The 13,784-nt window shown below is 46.8% G+C and overlaps 1 protein-coding gene across 1 annotated transcript in view; it reads left to right on the top strand.

The window, feature by feature from the left end:
• LOC141084518 (cyclic nucleotide-binding domain-containing protein 2-like) overlaps window positions 1-13,784 on the top strand; it is a 346,033-nt gene that overhangs the window by 266,575 nt on the left and 65,674 nt on the right. Inside the window, exon 13 of the mRNA XM_073569275.1 lies at window positions 8,616-8,813. Coding sequence (XP_073425376.1) covers window positions 8,616-8,813 — 198 coding nt within the window. The remainder of the gene's footprint in view (window positions 1-8,615; window positions 8,814-13,784) is intronic.

Genomic DNA, 13,784 nt, shown 5'->3' on the forward strand with positions numbered 1-13,784 from the left:
ATAGCATCTTGATACCTGTTATAAGGTGATCTGTACATGGTTATAAGCAGTGGTGTAACTGTAGAAATCACAGGAACGCGGGATGCAGTGACAGATGGGAGGCAGAGCAAGGGTTAACAGGTATATTTACAAGGGAATACTCCACACAGGGAGGTAAAGGGTCAAACAGTAGAGTTGAGCAAAACGGGTCGGTCAAATTCATAAGTCGCCGACTTTCGCTGAAGTCGGGTTTCATGAAACGAAACCCGACCATAGCGTGAGGTCGGCCACGAGGTCGGCGACCAGAGCGCCAAAGTCGCGTTTCAAATGATGCTTCCAGCGCCCTTTTTCAGCCAATGATGGAGGACGCACACTGTGGGCAACGTGAAGACATGGGCATCGGTCACCACCATCTTTGAGAAGGGCATGGAAGTGATTGGCTGGCTTTGTGTGGCGTCACAGGGGCTATAAAAGGGCGTGAACACCGACCGCCACCTTAGTTATGGCGATCTTAGCATAGGGAGAGCTGCTGCTGCTGATTCTGAATAAGGGAGAGCGTTAGGCAGGGAAGCAGAACAAAAAAACTGCTTCTGCTGTTAGCGATTTCCACTTTTGGTGTAATGACCACTGTGTCCACTAGGGGGCACTGTGGATGTCCCAAGAGAGCGGATGAGTGGCAGAATCCTGAAGGATTGTTATGTATCTCAAAGTGGGTGGCTTTGAGATGGAGACTTGTGTATGTGTGATCAGCAATATCATTGCTGAGGTGTTGTTTCTACGTATAAGGGAGAAGTCTTCAGGTAACTAGAGAGATGGGCGGGTTCTGGTTACCTACAAACCCACCCAGGGGTGTGTCTGAAAACGCCTGTATTGAAAGGCTATGTGAGGGTGTGAAGGACCTGTGATGAGGTCATAGTCACGTGACCCGGTGGGCGTGGCTACAGACCATATAATGTGGCTAGGGTAGGTGTTACGCCCATAGGGCGTGAAGATGTATAGTGGACCCACTAGACCACTGATGGTGCAGTGGTAGCTGTATACCCGATACACAAGAGACAGGAGAAGAACATCAAATAAATTAAATATGTTTATTAAATAAAGCAAACAAATGGACAAGGTGCCTGAGGGAAGAACCCTCTGGACCACGACACAGAACCACGTAGTGGAGCACCGGGCAAGGTGTACCCCTATACAGGGGCTCCCCCGTCGCAACACCAGATGACCTTAATGCCGCGATGCCTGGACCAGAGGGACGACCCATACAGACCGTATAGAGGAGGTGGTGAGAGTCCTGGAAGGTCTGAGTAAACACAGAAAGGCTGATCTAGCCTGCGATGGTCACTGGATGATTCCTAGAGGAGAGCCTTGGTCAGTCTGGGGTAGGAACTGGAGTGTCCAGAGGGATCCAGGAGCGGGAATTGCCAGCAGAGGATTCTGAGGAGACAGAGATTTTAGAATATTGCAACAGCCTTTAGAACGCAGAGCAAAGCAGAGTGTGGCCTGAGTGGGAGGCAGCGATCCCACAGAATGAACACATTGTTCACGCAACTCCCTCTTGAGGGAGGATGCCTTTTATGCACAGAGCATCACAGCACAGACAGCCCTAATAGACAACAGGTGCCCTGCTGTTTTAAGTATGTGCAGGAAGCGGGGCGCGCCTCCTAAGAGCATAACCAGGAGACCTGCCAAGAGGATGCAGGTTCTTAGCAGAGAAAGGAGCCACTGATTGTCTGGAGCCACGGACAGGGTGGGTAGTAGCAGTGGAGCTGCGAGATAGGCGCCGGTCTCCCTGCGCAGCAGAGACCGTGCCTGCGGCTGAGGGCATGACAGTAGGTCACATTTGGTGAATGCTTGGACCTGATTGGTCCAGTTTGGAAGGTCCCGTGAGGAGAAGGATCTCCTCACTAGCAGCCTGTGTGTGGCTGGGTGTAATGGCTGCCAGCGTCTGAGAGTCCCAGAGGAGAGAGTGGATGTCTGCAGCGTGGAGCAACAGCCATGAGAGAACCCTGACGTGGGTGAGATAATGATGAGGCTGAAGAGCCTGAGTATGGACATTGAGTAACCTGTGTGTGACCACAGGCTTAACCAGAGGGAAGCTATAATGGACGCTATGCTGTAATGCTGTTTATGTTGCTTCTGTGTTTTATGATGACGAATAAACCTCATGGACTATGTTATGGCTTATGAAAACCCGTGCTAGATCTGATTGTGTGGCTGCCAAGCGAGTGTCCCCCAACCTTGAATGACAGCGCTACCTCACACACTGTACAACACAACAGTTTGTGTGCAGTGACAGGGGAGGCTCTATTTTTGTGCATCAGCTCTGTTGGTTATTAGGCTGCCTTATAAGGGTCCCTGATAGCTGCATTGCTGTTTGCACACTGCTGTGCAAACTACTTTTTTAAAAGCAAAAATACTTTTCTTCCTCTTTTCTGCACAGTTACCAAATGTTTATTTTTCCACACATTTGTGTGCAGCAGTCCTGCTTATTAGGCTGCCTAATGCCATACTTGGACTAAGAGCATCATTGTCAGCCTCCTAAAATCTCTAGGGAGATTCAAATTCTCCCCAATACTATATACACCTTGTAGTTTGTCATACACCAGCCAATTTTACCCTGTTAAATTGAGGTGTAATCTATAGTGGGCCTGAGATAATAGTTCAGCCTCCTAAAATCTCTAGGGAGATTCAAATTCTCCACAATACTATATACACCTTGTACCTTGTTTTACAGTACCATATAGCTGGTGGTATTTTGGGTACATTTTTCCAAAAATGAGGAAGTCTGGTGGAAGAGGCCATGGAAGTGGGCGGGGGTTGCCAGCTGGTACTGATGGTGGTAGGGGTGGTGGTGCATCTGCTGGTAGTGGCAAAAGCACAATAGCACCTAAGGCAGGAGGTGTTGAGCCTGCGTCATCGTCTGGCTCCACAAGGCCTCGAAGGCTCCCTTTTCTGTGAGTAGGTAAACCGCTTTTAAAGCCGAAGCTTCAGGAACAAGTTTTGGCTTACATTGCTGACACAGCCTCCAGCTCTATCGCCTCCTCTTCTGAACTTTCAAAAAATAAAAGCACTGAATCGTAAGTGGAGGCTCCTGATCAGGAACAACACCTTTCCTTGTGTCCTTCACCCCTACCAAAAGTGAAGGATGCGGCAGGCCACACTACAGATTACTCCATGGAGCTCTTTTCACATACCATGCCTGGGTTATCAAGTCAAATCGTGAATTCCCCAGTCCAAGATGAATCGGACATGGAGAGCACTGATGCACAGCCACTGCTAGATTTTTCTGCTGGTACATTCACTCAGAGCACTACATTGTCCTCGCAGTGTACTGAGCCAGAATCTGACCCTGATGAAACTCAGGTGCCCCTTCCCGCATACTATACCACCTTACATGGTGACACAGAGGAAGGTGCAGATGAAATTGAAGAGGAGGTGATGGATGACCCAGTTGTTGACCCAGATTGGCATCCATTGGGGGAAGAGGGTGCCGCGGCCAATAGCTCAGAAGAGGAGGATCGAAAGCAGCAGGCATCGACATCGCAACAGCTGTTATCTGGCAGGCCCATAGCAGTCCAAAAACAGTTTACAAAAACCCAAAGAGTTGCAGGAGAGCTTGGCCAGACGGTCAAATTAGCACAGCGTGCAAGGCCTCAAAATGTCTTCCATAGTAGGAATAGTGCAGTGTGGCACTTTTTTTAACAAAATCCTAATGATCAGGCAAAAGTTATCTGTAAGAAGTGCGCAAAGACCTTTAGCCGAGGGAAAAATCTCCGAAATTTGAATACCAGTTGCATGCTTAGACATTTAATCACCATGCACTTGTAAGCGTGGATGGACTACCAAATCTCACGTACCGCATGTGCACCTGCTCCGAATGAAGGTAGTCAGCAATGCTACATCGCTTCCCCCACTGTAATCCCACCGGTTAGCACACCACCAGCAAGAAATGTTGAGGTGTCGTCGCAAGGCCAAAGCAGTCAAGGAATCACAATGTTATTTGTTGTGAACTCATTTTCTGCTCCAACAGTTGAGAGTTCTTCCGTTCATCCTCTGGTGGTGACAGGAGGTAGTGAGGTTAGTTTAATTGGTAGTGATCTGCCACCTGATGAGGAGGATAACGATTGGATCTCTGGAGTATCAGACTGGATATAAGACAGCCAACGCCCTATCCTGGTGCTGGTGATTCAGTCTGCTTCTCAGGTCTTGGACTTCAGCTCTGTTCCAGTATTCTCAAGCTAAGTTTGTTTTGCTAATGTTCACACTTGCTCTTGTTGGTCAATTCAGTTTTTTGTGTGGTCAGCAAGCCCCGGCTGGGGCTGTGCTGAATTTCCACTCTTATTTATCTGTATTTGCCAATTTGCCTTTTTTGTCCCTTATTAGATTGGCCTCTTTTTGCTCTGTCTCAGAATATTTCAGAGTGCTGATAAAGTGGGAGAAGTCTAGTGACTTCAGGCTTAATTTTGCTATCAGAAGTGTTGGACATTATTTTGGTAGGGTTTTTTGCAGATTGCAGACAGTGTCTTTCCTTTCCTGTCCTTTCTAGTTAGTTTGGCCCCATCGTTTGCTCAGCCTATTTTCCTGCCTGTGTTTGTGTTTTCATCTTGTTTCACCATCAATACATGTGGGGGGCTGTCTTTCCTTTGGGGTCTGCTCTGGGGCAGTTAGTTTTCCCCTTTTCTTGCTTTAGGTTTATTTAGCTCTCCGGTTGTGACGAGGCATCTAGGTTCATCATAGGTACACTCCACGACTGCTGCTAGGTGTGTGGTTAAGATCAGGGATCTGCACTCTGCATAGTTACCAACCTCTCTGGTTTTCTGGGACTTAGATTTTTGTTGTCCTCCTCGGTGAACCATTCATAACAGTTATTGCTATGAAAGACTGAATCTAGGCCATCAGCAAGACCACCAACACCATCACCATCACCAACCCTCTCTCAGTCCGCCATGTCCACCGCTAGTTCCACCATATGCAGCTTTGAAGTCCAGCTCACCCTACCAGAGACTCTCAATAGGACAAGAAAGTACTCATCCTCTCATCCGCGTACACAGTGTTTGAACGCCCACATTGCCAAACTAATCTCATTAGAGATTATGCCCTACCGGTTGGTTGAAAGCGAAGCTTTCCGCGAGCTCATGGCCTATGCAATACCACGCTGTGACCTTCCCAGTTGGCACTTCTTTTCTCGAAAAGCCATCCCTGCCCTCCACCTACATGTGAAAGACTGCATTGTCCATGCACTCAAGCAATCAGTGAGTGGAAAGATGCACCTCACAACAGATGCATGGTCCAGTAGGCATTGCCAGGGCCATTACATGTCCATCACTGCGCACTGGGTTAATGTGGGGATGCAGGGTCCACAGGGGACAGCGGCGGTGGGCCAGTGCTGCCTAGCCCACGGTATAGGAAACAGTTGGCTGTAGGCGTTTGACCCTCCTCCTCCAGAAGCGAAAGCTCGTCCACAGAGCGCAGTCGCACGAGCACTCCATCCGCAGCTGCCAGTGTTGCACACGAGGTGTCCCACTATTGAACAGCTAGTGGTAAGCGTCAGCAGGCTGTGTTGAAGATGATGTGTTTGGGCGACAACAGACACACCACGGAGGTACTGGCCGACTACTTGCAGCGACAAACTGAGTCATGGCTGGTCAGTCTACATCTTGAGGTAGGCAAAGGTAGCTAGTGATAACGGCCGGAATTTTGTTGCTGCCATAGCCCTTTTCCAAATTCAGACACATACCTTGCCTGGCTCACACCTTGAACCTGGTGGTGCAGTGCTTCCTCAATATTTATCTGGAGTTAACAGCCCTTCTCCATAAGGTGCGAAGACTGTGCTCGCACATCCGCCGGTCTCCCGTGCACTCCAGTCGTATGCAGAAGCTGCAGCGATTAATCCACCTTCCCAAGCACCGCTTAATTATCGACATTGCAACAAGGTGGAACTCCACCCTGCACATGGTTCAGAGACTGTGCGAACAGAGGCATTGGAGAATTTAAAATGGATATCAGTCATGTGATGTAAGAAGTGAAGTTTTTTTCATTGTACTATACCGCTATTTCTCTGCTGTATCAGAGGATCATGAGTTGTGGTATGTGTTAAAGGAGCCCATTGACACTCTTTGGCCCTGGGCCCACGAAAATCTGGAGCCAGCCCTACCCCCCCTCAACTTTAGCCAAATAACCCCCAGTTTTCAATGCCTAACTATTATTATAAAGTAAGTTAAGGTTGACAAGCTTAAGTAATAAGAATTGATGTTTTTGGCATTAAAATGGGAACTGTAGGTGTGTTTCCTGTCCTCCACTCACTGCCGACTTTTCTTCCCCATTGACTTGCATTGGGTTTCATGTTTCAGTCGGCCTTCGACTTTTCACGATAATCGGCCAATTTCGTTCGACCCGACTTTTGCGAAAGTCGGGTTTCATGAAACCTGACTCGACCCGAAAAAAGGCAAAGTCGCTCTTCTCTATCAAACAGTATAAATGGCAAAATGAAGTACAACGGGTCTCGGTACCTTCCACTACCCCCTAGTCCATATACTGATGTGGCTAACAAAGGCACGGGCCACAGTCCTGTACGAGCCCAATGTGGCTCCTTAACTGTCTTAACTGGTGAAGTCAGGTCACAAGGGTCAGGGCAACTAACAGCTGGCAACGTTAGAGTGCAAGTGTCAGTCTTGTATGCGGTCCCTCTTGGGCAGCGTGGTACTCACAGTCACATAGTATATAGCACCTGGTTGTCTGGTCATCACTGGACACACACTGCATGTCCCGCTTTCCCTGGTCCCTGCTGTTGATGGCGGGCGATAACGGACGTTAGTCTGCATGCCACTTGTACTCACAGAAGGAGCACTCCTCTCTTTGGCTACAACAACACCTGGCTCAGCTCTGCTCTGTTGGCACGGCTGTGCTCTGTATGGCTCTGCTCTGCTGGCACGCCTCTGCTCCACTGGCACAGCTCTGCTCTGCTGGCATGGCTCTGCTGGCATGGTTCTGCTCTGCGTGGCACCGCTCTGCCGTCACAGCTCTGCTCTGCAAGGCTCTGCTCTGCTGGCACAGCTCTGTTCTTCACGGTTCTTCTCTGCTGGCACGGCTATGCTCTGGACGCTCTCTCTGCAGACGACCGGGGTTCCTTCTATTTGGCCCATCGCCACACTGGTACTCTCTGGTGGGGGATGCAGGGCGTGCCACTCACTGCTCTGTGCGCTGCTCTCTGCACTGCCCTCCACCGGCGCCAGACTCTCCTACTTTGTGCGCTTTTTCCTCTTATGCCTCCGACGCTGCGTGCCCTTTTCAGGCTCCCCCGCCCTCCTGGGTTCAGAGGTTGGTGCGGCTCCCTCAGAATTCCCCTTGGGAACAGAAGATGCAGCAATTTTAGTTCCAGACCCGGCATGCAGGTATCCGCGATCTCGTCGACTTCCTTACTTAACTCCAAGCTCATGGGCCTCACTGGAAAATCTCCAACAGGAACCCCAGATTATCATGGGTCTTTAATATTATTGGTTTTCTCACATGGGCCAAGGGAAGGGACCATTTGGGTCCACATAGACTCCAGGGACTGGTTGTAACTGCAACCTATGAACCCCTTTATTGCTAGGTGCTGGGTTACAGGGTCAATTGCACCACTTGCCTGTCCTATAATCCAGACTTTTTATATACCAGCAGTTGCACAAATGGTAATCCTATCACAGTCCAGTTAGCATAACTTGCTGATGCATTGCTTGATGCGCTGATGCTACAGCTCTCCGATACTTCACCTCAACTCCTATTTAAGTGAATATGATCTGTGCCGAGACCCGAGATCCACATTTACAGCTGTGGTGTTCTGGCAATCTGCGCTTTGTAAGCGACCGGATGAATGGCACTCTTGCGTTTTAAGTTGGTTTCCACCCCAGTATAAGGGAATATAGGGAACGTTGCACACTTTTAAAAATAGACAATTTAATTTTTTAGTAAAATAACAATCCAAAAATATTCATAATGTTTCAGTCTTACATAATTGGACTTTTATCAGAAAACAAATTAGTAGTAGAGGGCAATGCAAGTGTGAAATGGTGGCGGTGTACCGTGTGCACTGTTTGGTTCTGGTAGCCGGGGGACATAATAACAACTAGTCAGTGGAGAGGAAAGGTCATCGATTTCTTAGTTCTTGGAAACCCTTCTAAAGAAGACCTGACTTCAGGCCAAGTGTCCAGTTTCTGGATTTTGTTACTGATTCTCTCCTGAGTACTCCATTTTTTAATTATTTTTAAATCTGCCATATGGTTCCATATATATGGCCCTTGGCCCTTTTCGTATATAGTGCAAATTTTTAAGGCCTTTACTAAAGGGGTGTGGCTTATATGGTAATTATGTAGAATAGCCTAAAGACACGCCCCCGAGGATCCGGTGACCATAAAAAGCTTTAAATAAAAAGGCCAATATCTGTGGCACATTTAAAAAAAAAATGGAATATTCCAGGGAAGAGCAGGAATAAAATAAGACACCAAACTGGCCCCTCTTGCCCTGGTGACAAGTCCTCTGTAAGTGGTTACATTTAGTGAATACATGTATGCAGCAGTGATAAAATGTGTTATTGTAAAGTGGTGTTTTGAGGAGCAGCTGAATAAATACTTTCCATCTCTGGTATTGTGATTTTGCAGGAAGATGAAGATCCATCAGGTAATTTCATTGAAGTGGAGCATCTACTGCCGCTCTTACAGAAAGAAAGAAAATTGAAAGAGACAGTAAGATCAAGTGCGGAAGCCGCCCGGCAGCCACTCATGTCTATAACACAAGAAAATGAAAATGCTTCCCAAATATTTATTCACCTCCAAACTCTCCGAGCAGGTGAAGTCTTTGTAAGTATAAGTTCAAACTTAGAAATATAAAAATAACATAAAAATCATATGGTGTATAAAGTATAACATATATATATACAGTATAACATCAATTGCAAAAAAGTTGAGACACTGTATAAAATGTAAAGAAAATATTCTATTGTGTCGGCCATTGTGTAGCATCCTCCCTTCTTTTAACAGCAGTCTTTAAATGTCTGGGGAGTGAGAACACAATTGCTGCAGTTTTGGGAGAGGAATATTGTCCTACTCTTGTCCGATGTAAGATTTTCACTGCTCCGCAGTCCGGGGTCATTGCAGGATTTCTCGTTTCGCAATGCGCCAAATGTTTTCTTTTAGTTTAAGGCCTAGACTGCAGGCGGCTGCTTCATCTTCATCACCCGAACTCTTCTTCTGTGAAGACACGCTGTTGGGATGGATGATGTATAGAGTTTAGCATTGTCTTACATAAAGACATACTCTGTGACTTATGCAGGGTGGAGAGAAGGTGAGGTGTGACATTGCTGGGAATGGTGGATCCTGTGTTATGTACTCTATATAGAGGTGTTATCAGTCATTGTACAGGAGGAGAAGGTGAGCTGTGACATCTATTGTGAATGGTGGATTCTGTGTAATCTACTGTATATAGAGGTGTTATCAGTTATTGTACAGGAGGAGGAGGTGAGCTATGATATCACCTATTGTGAATGGTGGATTCTGTGTAATCTACTGTATATAGATGTGTTATCAGTCATTGCACAGGAGGAGGAGGAGGTGAGCTGTGATATCACCTATTGTGAATGGTGGATCCTGTGTTATCTACTGTATATAGAGGTGTCATCAGTCATTGTACAGGAAGAGTAGGAGGTGAGCTGTGATATCACCTATTGTGAATGGTGGATCCTGTGTTATCTACTGTATATAGAGGTGTTATCAGTCTTTGTACAGGAAGAGGAGGAGGTGAGCTGTGATATCACCTATTGTGAATGGTGGATCCTGTGTTATCTACTAGATATAGAGGTGTTATCAGTCATTGTACAGGAAGAGGAGGAGGTGAGCTGTGATATCACCTATTGTGAATGGTGGATCCTGTGTTATCTACTGTATATAGAGGTGTTATCAGTCTTTGTACAGGAAGAGGAGGAGGTGAGCTGTGATATCACCTATTGTGAATGGTGGATCCTGTGTTATCTACTATATATAGAGGTGTTATCAGTCATTGTACAGGAAGAGGAGGAGGTGAGCTGTGATAACACCTATTGTGAATGGTGGATCCTGTGTTATCTACTGTATATAGAGGTGTTATCAGTCATTGTACAGGAAGAGGAGGAGGTGAGCTGTGATATCACCTATTGTGAATGGTGGAGCCTGTGTTATCAACTGTATATAGAGGTGTCATCAGTCATTGTACAGGAGGAGAAGGTGAGCTGTGACATCTATTGTGAATGATGGATCCTGTGTTATCTACTGTATATAGAGGTGTTTTCAGACATTTTGCAGAAAAGAGGAGAAGGTATGCTTTGACCATCACTTATTTCAAATAGTGTATCCTGTGTTCTTTCATTGTGATCCTGCCTAAACCGTTAATATAAGCACAATATTAAGATCAGTGGTCAAAATGAAAATAATTATTAGTCTAAATTGTCACTAACAGACACCTCTGAAGGCAACTAATCCTGTGCAAGGACAAAATCATCAGACCTTCAAATCAACATGACCTATCCTCCTCTCTTACTGCAGTTGAAGTCAGGAAGCCCCATACATATTAGGTAGTTTTAGCTGAAAACAGTGTAAGGCTAAGTGCACACACATACTGTGCTCTCGTCTGAGAACTAAATAGGGGTTTTTGTTGGAATCCTGCTTTTGGGCAGTCCAACTCCAATTCAGATGCAGTGTGTGAACCTAGTCTTTAGTTTCCCCTGTAGATTCTTACCTGTACTCTACTGCTGATACCAGCGAGCCATCACATACAGCTTTTCAGGAATGCACTAGGTGACAACTACAAATTTTTACATAAGTGGATCTGATTTTTGCTGTGGTCACTAAATCACCTCTAAGTCTACTGTCCTCCAGTCATTCATGCAGTCTGCTATACTTTGTACGCTGCCTATGACATGATTGCGGAACGCTGCTGCAAAGTGCTCAGTGTCACGTCCGCAGGTGGCACGTGTTGTTGATGGACCCACTGTGTCACGCCTGCCTAGGAGGGCCGTAGTTAAGCAGCTATCTGGTGTTCCCTGGAGCCCCTGAAGGTGCAGTCAGGCTGCAGGTAGCCATCAGATGGTCGGGTTCACTAGATGTGAACACGGGAGCGGAATTACAGACATGAAGGATTCGTAGACTGACAGACAGTACAAGCAACGTGGACTTCGGAGATTGGTGCTCGCTCAGACACACAAGTCTCGGGAAATGGTTTAGGGACCGCCAACGTGGCTACAAAGTTCAGATACCCCCGGAGTTGCTTCAGGGCGACATATAAACTACACAGAAATACAGGGACAGTACAGGATAGGGAAATAACTATATTAGATTAAGGATGGGGGACCTTGCACACACACACCAACTACCACTAAATAACTATAGGTGTTGCTCAAGCACCTCCCTATTGGAAGGGTGTCTTTCATAGAAGATGCCTCCCAGCTATTGGTTGGGGTCATCTTTGTAGGTGTGCACGCTGCCCCTATAAGAGCAGGTGAGCACTTGCGCACTAAGCGCGCCACCATAAGTCAGAGTGGCGTGCACAGGGGAAGGAGGAAGAGGAGCATGAGCAAGCTGCCGCAGGCGGAATAGTCAGTATGCCAGCATCCCCAAATGTAGGGAGGAGGGAACCATATGGGGGTGCCAGCAATGGGTGTCAAACTTAGGTGGTAGCCTCTCCTGCACCTCTGGTCAGTGGCATCCTGCTCCCAGTCTGTATAACTGCAGCTTCTTTGAGATTCAAACTTATACACAGCTGCTTTTGGGGTGGTTAGATTAGGCATCATAAGACATGGTTACTAGAAAAAGAATATCTTTGTACCGTGTTAGCTGGTAAATTTTGAAAGTTTAGTTGATATACAGTCATAAACGCTTTGCAGAAAGTGCAAAGCCAGACAGAAATTATAAGGAGGTTCATCCATAGACCTCTGAAAGGCAACAACTGGTGGACCTTATTAAAATATTGAATATTACAAATACTGTATGTGCTGCTGTCGTATGATGATGTGGAAAAGTGTGGGCCAATCCCGGCTTTGTTCATTTTTATGAGAGTGAGTCTGTCTGCATTCTCTGTTGGCAGGTGAAAGCGCCGGTCTGTTATGACCCACAAGGCAGCACTAAAACCCCCCTCAAAGACAAGACACTAGCAGCAGGGCAGCACAACAACTCCAAGGCATAGAGGGACAGATCATGCCAGGTGTCCAGCTTTGAGACCCAATAGTTGAAAGTCGCAGAGGAATTAGGGAGTACGCTGGTTTGGTTGACCAGGTATTCCTTGACCATTTTTAAAAATGTTCCCTCCTTGTCAAAAATCAGGCCCTGGGTGCGGGGCTGGTGTCATGAAATTATCCCACGCTTATGACAGTGTATACCTGCCTCTGCTGTGTATCTCCATGGCCTCTCCTCAGTTGGGCAAGGAAGTTTGCCCCCTGTCGCTAGCATTGGCTAATGGGAATTTCTTCATGATTTTTTCCACAATGACCTTCTAGTATAGCACCATTTTAGAAGACCTCTCTGCCTCAGGAAGAAGAGTTGCAAAGTTCTCATTGTTGCATGGGTCTAGCCAGGTGAACAACCAGTACTCTTTTTTGGCCAAGTTGAATGTAACATGAGGGTCATGGGAAAGGCAGGGGTACATAAAGTCTACCATATATGCCAAGCTTCATACAGCCAACACTTCCCTGTCTCCACTATGATGATGACTCTCCATCTCCTCCTCCTCCCTCTCTTTCTCCTCATTTCCATCCTCAGCCCATCCACGTAGGAGAGACGGATGGGCTGAGGATGGGAATGGGCCTCTGTTGCGCTAGCCACCAGCTCCTGTTCTTCCTCTTCTCCTCTTAAGCATCCACCTCAATATTGATACCCAATCCATGCTAAGCACATGAGATGAAGCTGGGCTGGCTACAATCTCTCAGTTCTATGTCTTCCTCCATCCTCACCTGGTCAGCATGCAAAGCTTCATATATAATTGTAAGCAGCAACTGTTTAAGTAGCACATAAGCGAGATATTTGCTCAGAGTATGGCGTCACCGCCACTCACCATCTTTGTGGTGTCCAATGTCTGACATTTGTCTTGGAAAACCACAGAAATGTTAGACATCCATGCACACAGTTGTTGGAGGCTGACCAGAATGCAGACCGGCTTGTTGGAGCTGGAACTTCACAACTTGCCTCTTCTGCTCACAAAGCCTTGTCAGTCTGTGCAGTGTGGAATTCCAGCACGTGGTGACATTGCACACTCGTCAGTGAGCTGGCATTTGCATGCACTGCTGCTAGATCGGTGACAGCTATAGCCGACTTGCAGCTGTCCCTTAACCAGAAGCTGTTGCAAATCCAGCTATGTTTTCAGAAACCGTTGAACTACCAAGTTAAGCACATGCGCCAAGCATGGTATGTGTGGGAGCTTGCCAAGCTTCACAGCCAAAGATGCTGGTTGGGGATTCGAATTTTACATTGAAGACCGCCCATTGCTCGCCGAGTAACGAGCACATCCAAACACTGTTAATACTTGAGTGATAACTGAGTATCACCGAGCACATTCGTGCATACCTACTGCTTATACATGGTCGCATTGGTCACATTATTTGGTCCATCATTAGCATTCTTGATATGGCTTGCACATAGATTGGCCTTTTCTGTAGTAACATACGAATGCAAAACCTGGATGATAAAGAAATAAGACAGAAGTAGAATGTGCACCTTCAAAATGTGGGGCTGGACAAGGATGTTAGCAATACCTCGGATAGCAAGAAGAACAAGCAAATCAATTTTGGAACAAATCAAGCCAGACATGTC

Source organism: Dendrobates tinctorius, unplaced genomic scaffold (assembly GCF_039654945.1).
Source record: "Dendrobates tinctorius isolate UK_male_01 unplaced genomic scaffold, ASM3965494v1 ptg000023l, whole genome shotgun sequence".
NCBI classification, from domain to species: domain Eukaryota; kingdom Metazoa; phylum Chordata; class Amphibia; order Anura; family Dendrobatidae; genus Dendrobates; species Dendrobates tinctorius.